The following is a 23,090-nucleotide window of genomic DNA, read 5'->3' on the forward strand; positions in this document are numbered from 1 at the left end:
GCCTTATATTTAGCAATGGACTGGAAACAACCTGAGAAGAAGTCTGGAGTGGTAAAGACACAGGCAAGGGCATTAGCACAGTTCACTATATCTTTCTGAGCACCTGGAGACAAAAAGGGAACAGAAGAAAGAAGGTTTTATATTTACACATTGCCCTTAATGTTCCTGTACCACTCTTAATGAACTGATGGCAAATCGGGAAGTGGCAGCTGATGGAAATCCAAAGGAAATCTAAGTTTGTTCAAAGTTCTCATAAAAAACTCAAACCACAGCATACTTAATTTCAGTGCTAGAAAATGAAAATTGAGATCGCCAGACTAATTTGGAACAACAGCACTTTGGCAAATGGTATAATTGTTACTGAGCTTTGGAACCTCTGACAAATACAGAGGTATATTGTGCAGAATGTCCTTGCTTTCATAGAGGAACAAAAGACTTAGGAAATATAGAAGTGCTCCAACTGAGGAATTTAAAGTATCTTTGGTCTAAAAACATTCAACTTCAAAGAAAATTTGAAGTTGTAAATCAAGTACAAATTATGTAATCATAAAAATGCTTGAGATGTCCATTACCATTTATTCTGTAGAACATTCATGTGTGTGTGTATGTGTGTTTTTGTGTGTGTGTGTGTATTTTTTAAAATTGAGCTGTACTTTTTAGCCCTGTTGATATAAGTTAAAGGTTCTATAGGCAAGATTAAATAAGCAATGGTGCTTGTGTATTCAAAGTCTGCCACTGTTGTTTACATCAGAAGCTAAATTTCTTCCAAACAGATGTTTGACTCTGCAAGATCACCTCTTCTCATGCAACTATAGCTTGTGCATGTAAACACATCCACATCTGTCATATTTTCATGAAATCCACATGACAAACAACTGAAATGGTAACATGAGGTCCTGCATGTTGGTTGCTGCTTCATATTAATGAGAATATGGAAACCACTTCATGATTTCACAATGATGTTGAATAAATGGATTTTAAACACAAATGTCTTTTATGTATAGTACCTGTGCTACGTAATACATATGATACACTGTGGCTTGCTCTTCTGGTGCATTAGTGACCAGTTCATTTAACATACATCCAAGTCCCAGTGACAATGGAGTTGCTGTAGCAAGACATGCCTCACAACAACTGTCAAGGGAAGGGCCAGCACAGAAATCTGGAAGAAAGTATTTTGGCCTTTATGTTTATGCTGATCTGAATTTTTTACAGTAATTTTTACAGAAGTTTTACAGAAATTAGCTGGGCCAGTCTAATTTAAAGGGTTACACAGAATCCATGGAAACAAGAGGCCTTGTTTTGAATATATATCCATAGATTTAAACTGAGCTTCAATGATAAAATATTTTTTCTTAAAAAATTCCTACATAGTATAGATTAATATCCTGGTAAAAGAACAACCACTTCTTCCATATTAGACAATGACATAAAAAGTCTAGGATATCATCAAGGATTACAAATCATCCTGTATGCTCTCTGAACACTGTTGCAATGTTTCCCATTGCAACATATTCTGGGGTTTTTTATAGCAATGAGTTTATGAGGTTATGAGATTTCAGCTACGGTGTCTCAAACCCATATTTATATATTCATAGTATTTTTCTATATTTTATTTGTAAAACAATTGAAATGCTCTAAACCTGACAAAATCCAGAATCATTGTTGTGGTTTATGCTCACACTATATCATGCGTATCTGCTAAACTGAAGAAAGCAGAACATGTCAGCAGAGTGAGAGAAGAACGTATCAATGCGCATGTGTCACGGGAGGCCGGCCTGCCAGCAGGAAGGAGACGCCCACTTGTCATAGGGATCACTCCACTTCCCAGCCTCGCTCCCCATCCCTGGAGTACTGATTGTGCGCACCTGTCCCCGCTAATTGTGTGTCTATTTAAAACACGAAGACAGCGCTGCACATTAAGGATTACTTTGTGTATTTTGTTTATTTAGTGCTTTTGGTTCTTTATTATCGATGGATAATAAAAAGCACTTCCCCGCAACCCCGCCTCTCGCTTCCTCTGAGCCGTCTGCGTCACAGCATGTAAGTGAATCAGATTAGCTAGTCCTTTTTTTAAGTTTTAAAGTGGGAAATTCTAAAGGCAAAGTGAGGTAGGTGGTAAGGGTGCGGTAGTCATGGCGTTTTCACATTATGATCTGGTATTACTCACCAAAAATAACACCCAGCTGCCCTCTTAGTGGTCAACCACCTTTAACTGACAGACCTGCTTTCCCAGACATTATTTACAGAGTCTGAGGTTGCTCCCATATTCTTTACAATGAGGGCTCTGCACCTAACATTTACCATACCTCTGACATATAAACTGCAATATTTTTCTCTTCGGTGTATGTCAGTGACAGCTTAATAAAAACTGTTTTGGCACATCTCTCTTGGACAACACAAGCCTTTTCAAAGAGGCAAGCTGGTATGGTCTTTGTCCTCAGTGGAATAAAACTAAAATAACCCCAGAGGTTTCTGTTACTTCAAAGCCTGAATGTAAATTGCAGCCCTTTGGGAAAGTTTAATCTCTCATGGTCATTCTTATGTGCAGGAGCCAGTTGGGCTGCTCGTTTGTGGTGTGAGGGATTTAGGAGAGACACTGCTTAGCCATTACAGTTTGCCCACATATATATTGCAGTGCATAAGGGCCTCTACAGTGACAGTTTCTGGTGTTTGTGTGATGTACTTCAAAACACTGAATTGAAATACAATTTACAATTCAACTTTGACACATACATATTACATGTACTGTGTTTTATTGTTTTGTTCTGATTTGGTAGATTCATAAGGACTTGTTTTTCCTTCTTTGGCTCTCATGTTGATGACAGCAACAAAGTCCAGGTGCAAATGCCATGACTAGAATAAACTCTAGAACTTTTGTTAGCTCTCTTATTGTAATAATACAACAACACAGTTGGTCAAGTGACAACTGTCCAAGTACTATATATAAAAAGGATTGCAGTTCTTATCAGGTCAAATCCAGTGTATTGGAGAACAAAGGCAAAACAACTCAAATGTAATTGTATCTCAATGTCCAATTGTTTACAGACTGCACTGCAACCATTGGTGCACTTCCCTAGTGAAGAAAAAAACATTAACCAAACATGACATCCCCAACCAGGAATTACCATTACATTCATCAGAATGTCTCTAAAAAATGAACATTTTGTAAGTGACTTTATCAACATCTGTCTTTCCTAGCCCTAATGGCATGTAACGAGCCAATGTCCTTATTATCAATTTACTATGCAGTAATATTTTACTGCAGACATGTGGATTCAATCAGAGACTTGATGATGAAGGAGTCTGTTCCTGAGTTGTTGTTTTTATGGCAGCACACATACAGCAGACTAAGAAACTAGATGTGGGTTTTATTAGTATTTTTCTTTCTACTGGTTATAGTTGCATTGCCATATTCAGGGAACCAACAAACTCTGAAGACATGTTAGATGTCGCGGAGAAGACTGCACAAAAAACCCGTGTTCACATGCAAGAACAACTGGCAAATAGAGCATCTGCTTTAAGGTTAGTAGGTTTGAGCTCTGAAGGAAAGCATTCAAATACTTATTTCTTTAATGGTTATTTGTACATTCAATTAAAGACATATGTTTTAATTGTGGTTCTCATTGTTAATTTGAAAACTTTATGAAAACTATAAAATTTCCTCCAACCAAACAAACTAAAAATAATCTTGTCTATCTAAAGCACCATAAGTAACACCAATGCATAACGTAAGCAGCAATACATGGAATACATTTTTCATTTATTCTGTATGCAAGGCAGCTGTACACCTGGCATTTAAGATGAGCTTTGGCAATAGACCATTTTCCTGCATGAAGCAGAGGACTTGTGGTCTCCATTATTATCCATACTGGACAGGGCCAAACATCAGTGAACAATTAAGCCCCAATTGGCCTATTGTGCACTGATAGCATCTTCAATCATTGTGGGTTTGTGTAATTGCAAATCATGGCATATTTTGCTCCTCTAAGAAAAGGTGAGTGTGTCATGAGACAAGTATCTTCAGCAACAAATGCAAAATCAGTCCATATTCCCTTTCCCCACCCTTCTTATCATGAATGTCGAGGATATAGATGCTGTACACATGGCATCCAGAATGAGTTACTGGGCAGTTTTCTGGTGTCTTCTTTTGTGCTTATACAGGAGGCAGTCATTTGCTTCATAAAACAGATATAGCTGACCTTTCAATTGAAGTTGGAAACAAAAAATGTATCCAATTCTAATCTTTCATTTTGAGAGATATTTCATGAATTACATGTTAACATATGCTTTTTATGTATACATTATTCCTGGTATATTTATTGGTTGGAAGTAACTGAAATGGCTATTTTTCCCTCAAGGTCTATACGACTTGTCATATACAGCAACTCGTCAATGTCCCACTCAGCACTTGAAGGAGTAAGAATTAAGACTAGAGCACAGAGAGGATAGGCAGAGACCAGTGGCTCCTAGAGGGGCACAAGGGACCCTGCAGTTCTGATATTTAGGGCCCCAAATCAGCAGGCCTGGAAGATACCTGCAAAACTTAAGAGACCACAAAAAAAGGTCTCTGGAATTTTCCACCTATATAAAAATATGTAAATAACTGTCTCAACGAGACAGAGGCAGCCACAGCATAAATGGTCTTGTTGAATACTGAAGTTCTAAAGTCATAAAGATTAAGGTCTGACAAACCTCTGTGGATCAATATCTAAGCCAAACAGGTGCACAACAGCCTAGAGTGCAAGAAGAATGTGGAAAAGTGAAGTCCTAGTCTCAAAATGCTTTCTTTTCACAGTTAACATTAAGCAATTCATTTCCTACACACAGTATTTTATGACTAATTAATAATAAGGGGTAAAATACTTATACTTTATTATATTAATATGATTACAGTTTATAGATTACTGGCAATTTCAGTTTATGAATTGCTAAACAAAATTAAAGGGAAATTTAAGGGGAAAGTGTTACCACATGTTTTGAAATGCTTGCATCATCATAAATTCCATTAACACAATTGAAATCTATAAAATACAATTAGATTACAGTTAAGAACTCAAGATTTAAAGATGTCTTAGCCAACAGCATAAACTTAAACCTTAAACTCATATTAGAACAAGTTTTGTATATTTAAACATAATATTTATAGCATCTGAAGTAGTGTGTTATGATTATTTGAAGTAATAATACCTTGTGGCTGGTGTGAAGGATGCAGATTCATGTTGAATGCTGAGGCTGCAGTCTCTGTTATGTTGATGTTACATAATCCAGTGTTTGCAGTGAAATCCAACAGAACCTTCTGTTCTAAATCACTGCAGAGGATGTCACCTCCGCTCCGGAAAGCGCTAACCCCTCACTCCCTCCACACCAAAGAGTGACACTGCTCAGGAGGCAACTCATATGTCAGAGGTCAACCCCATGTCACAGACACACTCGTTTTACCCCGACACATGGAGACACTCTGGCTGTGACTTCCCTTGTACTGCTGAGGTCCACCCAGATGCATAAACACAGACAACAAAGATAACACATCTTTGTGATTCCCTGGTTAACATAAATTGGATGTGAGTTTCTACCTCGCTGTCAGGAATGGAATAAGAGCTATTCCATATGTGAAAGTCAATATCTGTCAGGAACATATTCGCCTCCCTCCTGCCCTTGTCCCCACCCTCCCCGCCCCTCAGAGGTCTGGCAAGTGGCTTCCTCTCTGGGTCATGGGATGAGGTGTCCCAGCCTTCACATGCTTATCCTGGATGTTCCTGTTAGATCAGAAAAGCAGATTGCCAGGTGGTAGAATAGGATAGCTTTCCCAGGCAGAGGCCCAGTCTGCAGAACAGTACACACAACTTCCCGGCTTTGGGATTGCTATGACAACATCATGTTTATAAACCACGCCTTACAGAAGAGCCAGGCATGTGAAGTGGATTAAAACTTTTAATTTCTGATATACAGTATTTGAAAAGTAAAGCCTCCCAATGAGGCATTTCATAACAGTTACACTGTGTGATTCTTATTTCTACTATTCAAAGTAGACTACTTTTTTTTATATTAGCATTATTTACTTTTCTTTCTCAATTGAAGTCATCTTTTTGAATTATACCAAATTATACTTACGGTTGTCACTAGCCCATAGTGGGACAATAATACCACTCCACATCTCAATACATGTGCTTCTACAACAAATAACACTGGTCATCACTGGCAGCTGTTCTATGGACCTATATTTAGACTTGTGGTTACAATAAAATGAATGCCTTGCCTTGGTTAATGCTTTCAAAACTCCCAGAGAAACCTCAAATTTCCTCTGAGGAAGGGTGCTGGTGTCTGAGTAAACTTAGGTCATCAGCTGCTGGGTTTAGTCATACACCAACAAGTGACATGACTAGCCAGTACTGTGGAAATCATTCTAATGTGTAAAGGTATTGTGTGTTACATTCCTTCTTCTAAGTAACAAAGGAAAATATACATAGAAGAACTACTCTTAAATACACACTCTCAAAGTTACACTGTCTCATGTATACCTGTATGTGGTGTATTTAGAAGTGGTGAAAAAAGTAAAAATACTATTAATGTTTTACTTAATGATTTATCCATCAGTGTTTATTGACATTGGTAAAACTACTGCATTTTCCCACATCAGTAAGAGTCAGATTTGAAAGCTTGTTTATCAGGTGTGGGTTTGTTTATGCCAATTGGATTTTAAGGAACACATTTACTGTAGCACATTTCAGGAATGAGTGTGCAGAGATTCATGTTGCAACATAAACTTTACAATTAAGCTTGTGTTAATGTTTTTTTAAGATGTTCTAACCTCTAGGTCATCACAGTTCAAAAAAGAGCTTCCTCCAATAGATGCCAAAATCCATCTTACCATTATCTGTCTACCATTATGTAAGGGCTGGCCACTGACAGACAGCACCTTTTGGGGCGCTGAAAGTGCATGCCACACGCACTTCCTGAGCTAGCCCTCATCTTTTTCCTGTGGAGCCCTGACGTCAGTGAGGCCAGGCTGGGGAGCTCAGAGGAGGGCTCCAGTCCCCCGTTCGCCTGCCACAACAGATCATCTCACCAGCTATTCCTGGCGTCTGGGACAACAGTGATGAGAGAAGGGGAAAAGGGGCTTAAAGTTTGAGTGCATAAGTTTGAGTATCTGAGTACATAATCGGTGTAATTAATCTGTGTCTGTGTGTGTCTGTGTCTGTGTGTGTCTGTGTCTGTGTGTGTCTGTGTGTGTGTGTGTGTGTGTGTGCGCGCGCGCGCATGCATGTGTGTGTGTTTTGTGTGCGCGCAACTGTCCCTTAACCACATAAAGCTATGACTAATAACACACTCAGGCTGTACTTTCTAATATCTTCCGGAAAGTACACAAGAATGCACATGAGCTGGAGTCTCAAAGGAAAGTGAACATTACCGTTAGTCCAGCTATGGGTAAGTGAGGGGCTGAATAAACCAATTATTTGTGTGGTTCTGGCTAAAGGAAGCTGTTATTTTAAGGTTAGTGAGCAGAACCTTTTCATTTCTGGCTCATCATGAGATGGCAAAAATCCAAGGATCTAGATAAAGGAAGGATGGAGATGTAAATATGGGAGACCTCAGGAATACATGGGATCAGGAAATCAGGGAAAGGTGATTTTTTGCCAGTCTTTTCATTTCATTTGTTGGGGCAAAATTGTATCCCTACATCTGCTTCCCAGATGAGGCTTTATTAGCAGTTCAGCAGACTCAAAAGAAGAGTTCTTCAGGATCGACTTTCTAAATTTTACCAGTTTATTTTTATTTTTCTGGAAGCAAACTTGCTTCATGACCTAACCATATATACCTCAGGATTTTGTGTGTGAGTTTTAAGTGTTCACACTGTGACTGCACATATATCATTTTCCCCTTATTATCAACAGTATTCTGCCACCTGCAGAAAGCCTGGTTTAATGTAAGAGAAAAAAAAATGTGGTTTTTTTGCAATGGTTTAAGGTAGCTGAAACAATCTCCACCGGTAACAAACTGCTTCCCTTAAAAAAATACACCAGTGCACACTCTCACCATATGCTGCCCTGCTGAGAGTCTGCAAATAGTGATTTCATTACAGCAGGAGGCCAGCTGGCAGCAGCCTGAGGACTGGAGTTGGCTGTCTGGGCTGAACTGGCTAGACACAGCACAGCCAGACAACCTCTTAAGCCCTTCACAATGTCCGGCTTTACTAACCCTTAGCCAAGGCACCTATTGGGTCCTGTATACCACAATCCCATTTTTTTGGGGGGGTGGGGGTGTTCGGCATTGCATAGCTGAACAAACAGAAGCACAGGCCACGACAGTGGAAAGGTGTTACTTCCTGGCGTGGAACACCCAAATCGTTTTCCCAGACACAAGCACAGCACAGGATCTGTGAAGTGTGACACATGGCAAATAAGTAAGGTAACAAGCAACATCTCTGTCGCTTTTGTATAAATAGAAAAGGTCCAAAAATTGCATAAAAATGTACGTATGAAACATTTCAAATTTGCTGATTGGTTGATTCATGAAAATCTCTGAGCATGCATTTCAGGGCAACTGCTCTTTAAAATGGAATGAGGAAGAGAATGTACAGATAATTGGACAAAACCAGCAAGACATATAAATTTGCAGGGCAGAAGCTGTACTTGTTAATGTGGGCTTGGCACCCTTCAGCAATTTGACATTGACCTCATGTTACTCTTGTCCTGTTGGTAAGTTCAACAGCATTTCTGAAGTATGCTCTGATATTTGACACAAAGACTTACTGCCCACTGGAGGCAGCAGTTTCACTTCTGGATTTGCACCCAGGATTATGTAACTTGACACAGTGTGCAGTAAGTTGACTGTAGATCAAGCTTAGCTCACCTAGTAAAAAAGGTAAATTAGCCAGCATCACTAGGTCAAGGGTTCAAATCCCAAGGGAACATGCCTCTTATCAGATTCTGCCATTTGGCAGAAGCTTTTATCCAGAGCAATATGGATATCAGTATGACAGCATGTGTGCACCTTGCTCTAGCTGCTCTACCAGGTGAGCTACAGTAGCATGCTTAACATCATACTGGACACTTAAAATGCTAAAAATTAAAATCCTTACTAGTCCTTGTTGTCACAATATTTCTTTTTGACAATCCACATTGTCCACAATGAAATGTAATTACAGCTAATATGTCTGAGTAGTATCACTTTCTGCATCCCATTTATGCAGTGGCTCATGTGAAGATCAGCACCACCTGTTTTCAGAGACATTAGTCAGCCCTGAGAGAGATGCTCTGACCACTCAGCTTCCCAGAATATGGGACTAAGATCCTGTGTCTGGCTCCCATAATTCTAAAAACAAGAAAGTGCTGGTTACAGGCCTGTGATTCAGACTGCAAAAATTGTTCACTGAGAGCATATCAAAGCAAACATGTGCATGGCAACTGCGCACTTTAAACAGAAGCCTTGGATTAATTACAAAACAAAGAGCGGTGTGGGGAAAGAGTGCTGAAGATTTGCACATGAAGATTTGATCCACTAAGCACTGGCTGGAATATTTAAAAATTTCACAGACTGAATTCTGTGACACCACCAAACTGTACATCACCACCATTAACTATACATTCAAGAGCTTTGCTGGGATGCGTCAAAGACGCCAAACTGGCAAAGAAAATGTACATTCCTCGGCATTTATACAAAAATAGCATCCATTACATCCTTCATGGTTTAGAAAGCTGTTGGGATCAAAGCTAACAGGAAAACACTATAATAAAATAAAGCCCAACCTTTATGTGGATAAAGCATGATATTATTTTCATACCGCTTAACAAATATATCCTTTCAGTATCTAATGTAACAAAGTTCAAGCCATAACAAAACCCATCATAGAGCTGGCAAAGCTCTGACACCTGAAAGGAGGCCTAGTCAAACAGCAGCACTCAAGCTCCTTGCAGGTATTTCACTGGGAGGCACCTTCAAAATGATTGACAGACCTGGAGAAGTAGGAGCCTAAGGTATGAAGGCGCAAAGGTAGGCACACGGAGCTGCTCCTGTGCACCTTATGTGTGCCAGTACTCATTGTTGGGGCAGTGGAGTGACTAGGGTCTAGAGAAAATTGTTTTTTATGGTGCTACATAAAGGCAAGAAACCCTGCCAAACTACATTTTTCACTCACTAGACTATTTTACTGCAATTTCTCTCTTGGAAATTACACTCATTTTGGTTTCCCTTGATTTTACATGTTTTGTTTATGCTATGGGTCCTCCAAGCCCCCCTTAGAGAATCCAGGGATAACACGTTAATAAATATTAATGTGAAGGTCTTACTTTGCTGTCTCATAAAATCTCCTGTCTGCTTTAATAAATGTCTCAAGCTATAATTAGTGTCAGTCATAATATAAACTCAAACCTTCAGCCCTACCTTGCACCTACCTTACCAGGACTTTATCCAGTACACTTATCTTATGACTGTATTTTATTTGGTTAGCAGGCAATTATCATCACAGCAATGATGCTGGACATGTTCATAAGAGTTTACACATTCAGTCAATGTCACTGTTAGGATGAGAGTGGTTTACCAACAAAAAATATCCAGCCAGTCTAAGGAAGACATTGAGGAAAATATATATTTGTGTGTGTGTGTGTGTGTGTGTGTGTTTGTTTGGTTTTGTGTGTGTGTGTGTGTGTGTGTGTGTGTGTGTGTGTGTGTGTGTGTGTGTGTGTGTTAATTCGATCTCATGTCACTGTGTACAAAAAGGTTGATCAAAAACCATCAAAATGCCATCAAACACTTTGATTACTACTCAATTCAAACTAATGAACTTTTCCATCTCTTTACTCAGTGATCCAACTGCAGCTCATCTGCATTAGTTTATATTAGTTTATTAAAAGTTTACATTTATGTCCAATGTTTGTGGTTTATTAAACAGGACCTACTTGTGGATTGAGAGATATATTCATATATGTCACAAAGTAGCTGCAATATCTTCCTAAGCAGCCTTAAAGTATAATTAATCAGGAGTTGTGATAAAGAAATAAATTCAATGAATTTAAAAAAAAAAAGCTTTTTCATGTTGGGTTACATATAAGGCCAAGAAAAGACCATTTACATCCAGTTGACCAAGTTAAGGATGACCAAACACAAAATAACAGAGATTAATCATTACACAGCCTCGATGTAAACCAAGAAATGAGTAGCTTAGTGTTTGAGGAAGGCCTCACCGGTCCAGGTTATGTGCAGCATTCAAACAGTGACAGCACAGATTCTACAGGGCCCAACAATCTGTCAGACCCTGACTCTGACTGGAAGTTTATGTTTCTAAGAAACTATGATCATATTTTTCTTTTCTGTTGCATCTTCTTTTTCATAATTTGTGTATTCTCTAGTTCTTCATTCACAGGAGAGAAGATAAGAGACTACTGTATTTTTTTCACTAATGTATTCTATGATTCCCCATATATGGGAGAAGTGATGAAAGACTTACACTGCTGAATGGGGCAACCTGGTGGGTAGAGGTTGGGGGATCTGGGTTCTGGTATTGGTGTCAATTGCTTGCCTCTCAGTGGGTCGCCTGCGAACTGGCTGCCACTGGCCAGAATCAGTGCCAGGCTGGATGGGGGTCAACACCCTGGATATCCCGGTGCGGATGTAGACCTGCTCGGGGGAAACCTCCTCACAGTGGGCTCCATGGAATCCTGAACGACACACACAGGTGTGGGGGCGGCTGCAGGAACCCCGGTTCTGACATGGAGGCTGGCAGTCCGCTACAGGGACAAACACATGCACAGTACAGTTAGTGGTACACCAACATGTAGCTGTGGATCACAGATTTGTAAAAAATCATCACTGTTACTGCCAGGGACTTTTATATAAAATAGACAGACTGATCTGTCCAACGAGATAAAGTTTCCTTCTTTATCCTGTTTTTTCTCTCACCTTTAGTCATTATGCCAATTCCTACCCAACAGATAACTAGCTCTCCTCAACTATCAAATGTGGAGGGTGCGGTGAGCACATGCCCCCTCTGAGACATCTCAGCTGGACAGGGCAGCTGAACGCATTCAGAGGAATGCTAATTGCCTTCATCAGCAAGTACAAACATCCACAGTTGGCTAATGTCACTGTGAATGACAGGGGAAAGAGTAATACCATCCCTCCCACCCAGACAGCAGCACCAACTTTACTGCCTTGGACTCCTGTTCACCGGTGGTTGTGGTATCATCAGGGCTCAACCCAGAAAGCGCATGATGATAGGGTGAAGGCTTTTTTGTTGTCTTGTCTTAGGCAACATCCCCTCAAATCAAATTGCCACACATTAAATGTAAGGTACATTAGCGAGACTTGCAGCTCATTTATTTTCAAAATAAATTTATTCTCAAAAAACATTTTTTTAATTGTAAAGAATTGTAAAAAAAAAAAGCTCAAATTTATAAAAAATAAAGTCAACAGAGATTAGAAAGAGGTTAGATCCCTTATAGTGCAGATATCTCAAAACCTATTTAAAAACAACAGTAAATATTTCATTTAGACTTATACTTTACCTATAGCATGTTTATTTCCTGTTTGCTATATTAATTAGAATATGTTCTCCCATAAGTGATTGATGGTCAAAAATATTTATCAATTGTTTATGCATACGGCCAGCATGAGGTAACTCCATAGTCATAGCTGACTGAAAAACAATCCATGCACCCTGCAAGTGGGCCACCTGACTACATTAACAGCATCCATGGGCCTGTAGCATGGTAAGCAAACCAAATAAGGCTCTCCATCTTCTGACACGGCTATATGGAGAAGATGGCAACCCAGAATTTATGGCATTGTCCTCAAACAGTAAATCAGGCCTCTGCTCTGTGGCGGCTAAAGCAAACAGCGGCACTCTGTCAACGAATGTAGGAATGCTATTGACACAGATGCCAGGGACACTAACAGATTACAAGCAGAAACGCTTCCTCCAGCTATTCTGGCATGGTGCTGAAGCATTCCATGCTCCACTGCCTGGATCAGTCACTGTTTCCTGTTATTGTGATGTGGCCCATGAACTAGGGTCCAGGGTTGCCCTGCAATGGAAAGCAAGAGATAGTCACAGAATCATTTTTTTTAAAGTTCTACCTGAACTCCTTTCAGGACTTATCAATTGTATGTCTTTATAAGAACCTAAGTGCAATCATGGTCATAAAAATAGTGGGTCAAGTTGTTGATTTTAGCTCTGAAGAACATAAAGTGCAACCCAATATTTTTTGCAGCAAAAGAAATCTTGATGTCTTATACAGAGAGATAGCACAATGGCCATAAAGCGCTCTACCTTTAATTATGACTAAATATGGAAGCAACTGTAATGGGAGACCTTAAAAATACTGTACTCATTCTATGGTGTTGTGTGTGGATATGCTGTGCTCTCACTGCTTCAGGAGTAGGTCTTCCTGCTATACTCTGCCTAACACTGTTGCATTAATTGCTGTCATGCAGATTTGCCTTGCAAATCACTAAAACTAATTGCTTCACATTCCATTCACTTCACAATGTCATGTTCCAGTATAAAATACAAAATTAGTGATGGAAGATGGAATGGAGCATTTTTTGCATAGTCACTGTCATAGTAATTATTGTGCAGACAGTATATCCAGTCTGCAGAGATGCAGTGGTCCAAAGAGCGAACATGATGCACTTTCTCAGACTCCATTCCCTGTCATTTATGATGTAATGAGATGTAATGGGCCCTTTAATCAATGGAATTAGCTTCATGCTTTCTGATGGCCAGCATTATTTAATATCTGTTTACAATGTGCTGCTGCTTGCTTTCACAGTAGAAAAATCACATTGACGCACAATGCACACTGTTTTGCTGACATGATTTTTTTCACCCATTTACACTACTTACTCTTTCAACAAGAGAGTAATGTAAAAGACCTATCTGAGGGGATATGAGGTAGAAAGGCAATATTTATAGTGAAGTGAACAGCTCCACTAGAGTGTCTTTAGATTAAAAGAGTCTAATGAAGGGAGACAGCTCTCAGGAAGGGTCAACAAGTTAAGCATTCCCAGTGCTATCCTCATCTGGGCCCTGTAAATATCATGATAAATGGTCTCAGCAATATGTATGTTGTATCACGATGTCTGCGTCTGGACACAGTTGCTTAGATAATGTTCATAAATATGGACATTTACTGCTGGTAAATTTGACCTCCCTCTTTCGTTAAAGGATACTGATCACTGTAATGTTCACCACTTCTGACATCACGAACAATAACATTGGAAATTATTCAGCCTGCTACATAATGACACAATATTTAGAGCAGTCAGCACATATTGAATAAATAAATTAAATTCTACCATTCCTTCTCATCGCTGAAGCAAACTGCTGGAGTTAAGGAGAAAACTGTATGTTTGACATCTGCAAAGTCCCACAATACATGGCTGTTGTTTCAAAATCCTAATTACTATGAAATCTGAGTGGTAGATGTTTAACCTAAACAGATACAGCAATTAGCCCAGAAAGGGTATAAAACGTTTAGTTTTAATGACTGGGGGCTATGTGTCATATCTAACATGAAGACACTTTCACTTGCTTATATAGAAAATTATAGTGTAGCATTGCTTTGATTGCAGAATACTATCAGTTTTTATATACTTACTCTCTAATTCTTACTTAAAGGCTAGAATATGATTAAAGTAACATACAGAATGCCTGACCCATTACACTGGGTACCAAATCTTTTACCTCTGCATAATTTCAGTCACACTAACCTGATAAAAAAGGATTGCCCTAGTTTACACCCAACCATGTCTGGTGTGTAAGCTTTACTATTTTGTGCTACACCCAGAACTCTGAAGCAGCTCTCTCAGGAGAACTCCATGCAGTAAGAACGATTTCCATCTGGCAATGAGGGGGAGTCATGCATGTATATTATGACTGGCTGTGGAGGAAGCTGCTGTAGGTAAACCATGGTTTAAATGCTGGTAATCAGACCACTCTACTCATGTTTGGAAGCTTTCAGGCTGAGTCACTATGAGTTAACCTTAGCTATCACAAGAGGTTTAACACATTAATTTGTGAATATTCAACACGTGTCTCTTTCTGAAACTTAAAAAAAAATAAAGCTGACCTTTATTGACAGCACTGAAAAAGTAAAACCACTGTACATTTAACAAGAGACTAGTTTGTGAGAAGCTGGCCAGAATTCAATGTTGGATGTGGTAGGTAACTCAAAATTACTATAACTATGATTCATCTATAAAATGATGATGAGGAAACTACCCAAATAATCACCTCATACATAGGTTAGAGGCGAGAGGAAAAAAGTAGCAATCTTTTATCTAACTGAAAACAAGCCATTGGGAAAACGGTGTCTTGCTATAGTGTGTATTAATTTCAGGCTGTGTCTGATGGCCCATAAAACTCTCCAGTCTGTCAGAAAGAGTTATGTCCCAGTGCAGTGAACTGTGTAAGCCCTATGCTAACCCACCCAGGCCTAGTAAAGAACAGAAAGGGCTCCGTGACTGTCTGTGCAGCAAATTACCTCACTCCTAGCTCAATACCCTTACAAAAAACACCCCATCTAAAGGGAGTGTCTTCTGCAAAGTATTCAGAAATTTCCAACTTTAGCCCTAATATTCAATATTTTTTAAACTTCCAGATCACAAAATAATTGCTTTTATTGAAGGTGTTAAAATTGCTAAGCCTATGCATATGTTAAGATCAGTAATTCATATCCCTGTGCGAGAGTGGGCCCTCCTTCATCAGTGTTGTTCAGGGAACCAATGTTCATGTGCTCATAGATCGGTGCTTGATGCATATCCAGCTGGTAGACACATGGTGAGGTGCAAAGGAACTGTTAAAAATGTACTTTGCTTCTTTCTTCCCACCCCTCGTTTTCTTGCTCTTCTCTCTCTCATTCTCTCTCACTCACCTACACAACTTTGACAAATCCCAAATGAGAGCTTAAAGTTGGTATGCTGTTTCACAGGTTTTTTCATAGTGCCTGTCTGGGATATTAATTTCATTTTCTTTACAGAAGTTGCATTATACGCAAAAGCTAAAACAGAAGTTTGAAAAAAGTTGCTGTGTAACTCCACAGTCTAGAAACCTCCTGAGTAAGTTCACTCCTCGTCCACTCTGAAACTGTCCTTTTTATATTAAGCACAAGCAATCACTCATACAAGAGCTGCATTGTTAAGGTTGATCTAACTAGTACCACACTCGCTACCTACTTACCTAATCTTTGCGTTACTAGTTTTTTCAGGATTCACTGGCAGCTGTTTTGGGGTTAATCGGTAATATTTATTTTAGAAATTTACATGTGTACATTTATGCTTCTTCTCACATGTGCACAGAGCCTACGCCTGAGAAACTAAACTCTCAACTCCTCTGCGTGCTGTATTCAGAAGAAGAAAAAAAAAAAATTTGCTCAATTTGCCAACCTCCTCACAAAATACACTGCGGGAATTCTTCACACATTTAGTGCCAATTAGACATCCTGTTTGTGAGCAGCAAATAATGTTACTAAACCAGATAATGAGAAAACAATTAGGTGCCAGGAAAGAGGAAGAGAATAAGCCACAACATGGCCACCTCAGCATTAAAATTAATATTGAATAAATCCTGTAGCAGAAACTGACATTCCAAATAGCATTCCAAAACCACATGGAAGCAAATGCTGAAATTACACAAAATGAGACAGAATATACTTTAATACTACTTGTGAAAGACTCCAACCAGAATATTACTAGCCAACATATCATTTAACAAATGACACAAATTAGAAATAGAATTATATTATATACTTCATATGCCAAACAAAGAACTTTAAAGAAGTTAGCCAATATGTGAGGTGTAGTCCAAGATTTTATCAAACCAAAAATTCCGTTAGCACCAAGTGTTAAGTGATTTGTTATCTGTGGAGTGAAGCTGTTGAAAGTGTCATGTTCTACTGATATGGAGACGTTTGCCTAGTTGGAATAAGACAGACTACCCATGATTTATCTGTCCAATCTATGCACAGCATAAGGGAGGATCTAACAGACTTGCTCTATGAGACACACACGCACGTTAATATTGCAGATACGTCTAAGACTATTTATTGTTGTTGATAAGTAAATACCAAAATAAATAATAAATAAATAATTTGGTGAATTGAAAGTAGGGCCAATTGACTAGTCTGATTTTAATTGGACAGAAACAACTAATAGGATGATGATGATGATCAATTAATGTAACAGATGGCTTGAACTTAGTTTTGAAGTTCTAGAAAGTAAACAAACAAAATACATGTAGGCAATATTCTTAGGCATTTAATCATATTGAAGCTATTTATTTACCATACATATTGTAAACTGAAAAGAAATGAAGAAAACAACAAACTCTTGCATTCCTCAGACATGCTTATCACTATTACAAATGGAGTAAAACATCCTCACAAAAAGGGAAAAACATAAACTTCTGAACAATCTAAAAGGAGTAATTATGATCATCCAGTGTCTAGCCCCAACCTGGGCACCTATTTGAATATAAGTTTCAGTTGTGCTGAAAGATTCAAAATGTAATTTAATTTAAATTAGGCCAGGGCCTCATAATTTCCTGTTAGTTGGCTACAGCCAGTAGTGCCTACATAAAAAGGGTTTGTTTGACAGCACTTATTGGAGTGACCCACACACAACACAATCGGCAAGTCTAATGAGCTCATTTACACAAGTCAGGATGGTTTCTTGGACCTATTTCTAAACAACTGTAAATTCCAAGAGCATCAATTCAAACAACTGTATGAAGTCACAGGGAGGTCTTGCCACTTTGCCAAGGTCTAGAGGAAGACCCAAACCGTTGTCATCAGCTGAGAGCAAATTGGTTCAGATGGTCAAGAATCATCAAAGCCATGAACTGGAAGCTACTGGCACACCAGTGTCACTGATGACAGTCAAGAGAGTTTTCCTATCCAGGTACTGAGAGGATGCCATCCAAGAAAGAAACCCTAATCTAAAATGGACCCCTTCATGATTGACTAAAGATTGCAGCTCACCACATGGACAAAGAAGCATACTTCTGGAGTAAGGTTTTATGGTCAGATGAAACAAAGTTTGAGTTGTTTGGCTACAATAACATGAGGCATGTTTGAAGGAGTAAAGGTGAGGCATTCAACTCCAAGAACTGTACCAAGTGTTAATTATGGTGGTGGTATCATATTCTGGGGCTGTTCTTCAGTCAGTGGAACTGGTATACTGCACAAATTGGATGGAATAATGAAGATGGACTATATCAGATTTCTGCAGAATAACCTCAAACCATCAGCTAGACAGTTGAAACCTGAACAAAATTGGGCCTTCCAGCAGGACAATGACCCCAACCACATCAAAGTTGCCTGTGGAATGCATAAAACAGGCTAACATTAAGCTTTTGGAATGGCTTGCTGAAGTCCTGACCTGAACCCTATCAAAAATATGTGCATTGTGCTTAAAAGTCAGGTCCATTCCAGGAAACCAACCAATTTAGTGGAACATTACCAAAAAAAGTGGTCAAATATCCACTGCCAGAAGCTTGCTGTTGGCTAGCAAAAGTGTCTGTTCAAAGTTCAACTTGCTAAAGGACATTTAATCAAATGTATGTATATTTTTGACAATACTGATTTGAGACAACCCTAAAAAATTTAACTTGTGCACCAAAATCTTTTTTTTCTTTTAAAGATTACTGCTATACACTCATTTTGCCCCAGAAAAAGAACAGCTCAAGGAAATCACTGAAAGCCCAATATTTTCATGACATTCATGTCCATGATGAGTGCATGTAAACTTCCAACCACAACTGTAGCTTCTGCCCACAACTTCATGTGTGTGTCTGTTGAAAATAAGTGAATATAACAACAAGAAACATTTCCAGTGTTAGGCTCTCCAAGTCAGGCAGCTTGGAACTAGTAATGACCCCTGACATGGGACTTGGGGTGGGACTTTGGTCAGCTGAGTAGGGTGTGGTCCCACCTGGGTGAGAGCCAAGTACTAAAGAGAACCAGATGTAGAGAGAAAACTGCCAAGCATCTGTTGATGTATTCATGCAAATATCTTTAGAAAGGATGTGCTACTTTTTCTGTTTGCCTGCTTCTTGAAAGTGCCTGAGCTACTTAAATGCATTTCACAGTACTGAGCATTCATCTTCACTGAAACTCATGAACAAGCAGCAATAGAGTGCCATTTAACCAACAGATAATTACCAAGTGCCATTTTACCAATAGTTAGTTACCAATCAAGTAAACTACACATTTATGCAGGCTTTAAGTGAAAGGTAAATATTTGAAGTGTGTGTGTGTGTGTGTGTGTGTGTGTGTGTGTGTGTGTGTGTGTGTGTGTGTGTGTGTGCATGAGTTATACTTAAGGTGTTCACTCCATAAGCACCATTTTAGTAAAAGAAATATAAACTATGCACACAACTTAAAAATAACTCCAGTAAAGAAAGTTCACTAAAATCTTTAATTTTTAGTCACAGCAGACAAATCCATGAACAAAAATGACATAAGAGGCAATAATCAATAAAGAGAAAAGCCTTAAAATGATACCATGTGATGGCTTCTTTAAGCCCTTTGCAGTACTGCAATGCCACAGTCAGGGTGCAGAGAACAGAGATGGAATCGCACACAGGAGACCTGATGTAACTTAATGAAGGAAGGGATAATCCAAATACGCAGTAGCAATACAAAGATCAAAATCCAGGCAGCCGACAGTAGGATTACTAGAGCCAAATTAGGGGCAGGCAAGGGAGCCAGAAAACAGGGGGATGTGCAAAAGTCCAAAAAACAGAATGGCAAAAATGAATAACAATGCCAGCAGCTCAGAAACAGATGACTAGATAAGGTACACAAGACTTAACACAGCCTAACTAAACAGAAGAGCTTTTATAGGAGAACACAAGAGGGAAAACAAGACACAGGTGTAAATAGTAATCAGAGTACTTTGAACAATCAGGAGGCTTGTGAGTAGTATAGTTTTGGTAGGCTGGGTCTGTGTAGAAGGAATGACAGCCACTCAAATGTACAGTGTTAGATTTTTTTAATTAATATTGATGAATGAATATCGATTAATTTTATGAAATGAATACCCATGAATATTTTTGGACCAGAGTTCCCAGATCCAGTCTTGGAACAGCTAGATCAGTATTTTCCATACTCTAATAGTTATTTGATGAAGTGAATCAGAAATAGTACAATTCTGAGGAGAGGTACAACAGTAATGGTAGAACACTAGTAGTTTTTAGTCTCAAACCATGGAAACTTAAAAAGCCAAAAGGGCAATTACAAACGGAAAGTGAAGCAACACTTGAAAGTTAATATTCTGTTGCAAATTGAGCTTGCAAAAAAAGTAGAACATTATTCACCCCTTCTTCTACATTATCTGCCTTTTAGCTTTTAATTGCCAGGCAATTAAGGTATCCAGTATTGCCATGGTCAAATAAAAATGTGGAGCTGCACCCATAATTAAGAGGTTGTGTCAGAAGAGCTATGTAAGCCAGATGCTGAGGGCTGGTAATTAATGCCCTAGGAAGAACACAGTGTGAAACATAAAAACAGACCTGCTTCTTATGATAGAGAACCCACCAAAGGACACTTGCATGCACACTACATGTTTGTAACATTGCGTTTTACAACACTAGGGTATGCAGTTGTTTAATATTTCAAAAGACCGGCAGTTGTATATATCTGTGGGCATATAGATTCTGGTCTATAGATAAATTATAGTGGTGGTTGTGTTGCATAAAGGTATAATCTAAATGAATTCACCCCTTTCAAATCTGTACATATCTGTACCATTAGCTGGACCTCAAGGGGCTTTAGGCACCCATAAGAATGTTTGGGGTAAACAGAAGTCTCATAGCTCTGATAAGAAACATACATAACCAAATCTGCAATTATAACAATGTACAAACTTAAATTCTTTACACTACATACAGCTGAAAAGATTATTTAAAGTCAGAGAGATACAAACATACACTCAAAGTCACATAACTGTCAAAAACAGGTTAGCTTGTATTCTTCTGTGACACTACATTGCAGATAATATGAGAATATACTTACGTTTCATGCAACGGTTTGTCCCAGGTGCAACAGCCCATCCTGAACAGCACTGCTGACCTCCACACACATGTGGTCTGCAGGAGGAAAACAAAAGTATGTGCTTTCTAAGATCATGACATACAGTATGGGATGGTATTTCAACACTTCCTAAAATAAAGGGCACAGTCTTCATAACATAGTTATAACATAACAGCATCCTAGAGATTTTCATGAACTGAGCTATTATCGTTTAAACTTGCTCTAATGTGGTTAGGCACACCTCAGAGAATTTCACTTAAATTGTATTTGATTCAATAACATTTTCAAGCAGCTTGCGTAACTCTAGCTGGTGCTGTGGTTCCATGAAGCCTGCCTCTCTTTATGCATGGGGAACCATGTGAAAATAAATCCTGAGGTTATCTGAAATGCTCAGGGACACTGCTGCAGCAGTGGATATGTAAAGCACCCTGTTCCATGCATAAATCTCCTCTTAAATGAAGGATGACAAGTTTAATACTGTAACTAAATTCCTGGCATATCTTTGTCCACAAACACAGCTCTCCATGGCTTAACTGACTGCCCACAGCACAGGAAACGATATATGCATGACTTTACAATACAAATGTCAGAGTCGTGACCTGAGATATTAGTGTTGTGTGTAAACATAAGTAAACATAATGGGGATGATGTACTGAAATTTATATAGCCTTTAAAACTGACCTCAGCTTATTAATCAACTTTAATCAACATAGAACTATCCCTGTTCTTATCAAAATACATATTACATGATTGATTTCATAATACATAATATCCATATTCATAATATTGACTACATATTAAGTTAAAGGTTTAAGACACTAATAACACGAGGTGTTTATTTGTAATTTAACTGTGCATTTATATGATTGAATTAACATTTTGAACTACAGTTTGGGCAGTATAGGAAATATATTTTTATTTGATAAAATTTTACTATAAAACTGTAGCACTTTTTCGTAAACTGGTACCTGGCTAGAGAAGAAATAATTTTAGCTGCATGATGATATATGTGATACCTATGATGCATTGCAATGATGTAAGTGATATGCTTGGAGACCTTCGCCTCAAAGCTTCGCTGATACAATATGAGTGTGAGCTCCTTTTTAACATTTCCCAAGCCAAACTATGAAGCAGAAATAAGTGAGTCAGAGAACAGAGATTTGTCATCCAAGCCAGCTCACACTAGTAATCAAAAGATTATTTAGTCATGGTTAAAGGATAAGAAAAGGCAAAAAAAAATACGCTGACTAATAATTAATAGCACCTGTTTCATTATGCCCGCTTTACTTTTGTCATAACTCTAAGTGAAACTCAGTCTGATACACAAACGGGGACTGTTTGATTTATGCTGAAGACAAACTAAAACATTAAAAGCAACAAAAGACAAAGAAAGAAACAGAGAAATACCTGAACAGCAGTTTGGTGCTTCGAAATATATCATTGATAAATATATAATTTAATGTCAGTAAATCCACAGCTGCATTATTAAGTACATATAAACTGAGACTTGGAACCAAAAAAACTTATGGACAGATTAAATCAGTTTGTGACGTGTCTTCATCACACTGGGTGAAGAGTTCGATGGCAGAATCAATGGTTACCTGAAACCAAACATGAAACTGCAGAATTGGACTGAGAATGTGAAAATGTCTCAGGCATTTTGTGTTCAATTAGGCTATATTATTACAATGTTACACTGAACTGAATGCTTTGTTACATATAGGATTTGTCTTAATTACAGCTAAAGTGCGATATTTTGTTCACAGTAAGAAAATATCACAATATGTTATGTCATTCTTATGATACTGTTGTGTAGAGGTGGAATTGTGAAACAAATGGCCTACAAGTATCTGCAGATGTTCGACCAACTCTAGTTGGACCCTGTATTACTCATAACTGGGTTTACAGGAATTCACTATATAAATTAGATGGTTCCCATAACTCTTGTTCAGATATGACACATAAATGTGGCATTTAGATTTGTTGGTAAATCAATCTAAACTTAAAAAGAATGCCATGATTATTTTATAAACTTCTCCCTTGTCTGTACAATGCTTCGTC

At 38.5% G+C, this 23,090-nt stretch overlaps 1 protein-coding gene across 4 annotated transcripts in view; it reads right to left on the minus strand.

The window, feature by feature from the left end:
* Positions 1-23,090, minus strand: part of LOC113580675 (latent-transforming growth factor beta-binding protein 2) — an 82,657-nt gene that overhangs the window by 57,261 nt on the left and 2,306 nt on the right. For 2 of the 4 annotated variants that reach the window (XM_035532708.2, XM_035532707.2), the window contains exons 2-3: positions 21,012-21,085; positions 11,447-11,726 (exon numbers count right to left, since the gene is read on the minus strand). In XM_035532708.2, coding sequence (XP_035388601.1) covers positions 11,447-11,726; positions 21,012-21,085 — 354 coding nt within the window. Of the gene's footprint in view, positions 1-5,190; positions 5,245-11,446; positions 11,727-21,011; positions 21,086-23,090 lie in introns of all 4 variants that reach the window. The other 2 variants (XM_081721190.1, XM_035532709.2) reach the window with 2 other exon arrangements.

The sequence above is a fragment of the Electrophorus electricus genome, chromosome 10, assembly GCF_041902795.1.
Source record: "Electrophorus electricus isolate QZ-2024a chromosome 10, ASM4190279v1, whole genome shotgun sequence".
In the NCBI taxonomy this organism is placed as follows: domain Eukaryota; kingdom Metazoa; phylum Chordata; class Actinopteri; order Gymnotiformes; family Gymnotidae; genus Electrophorus; species Electrophorus electricus.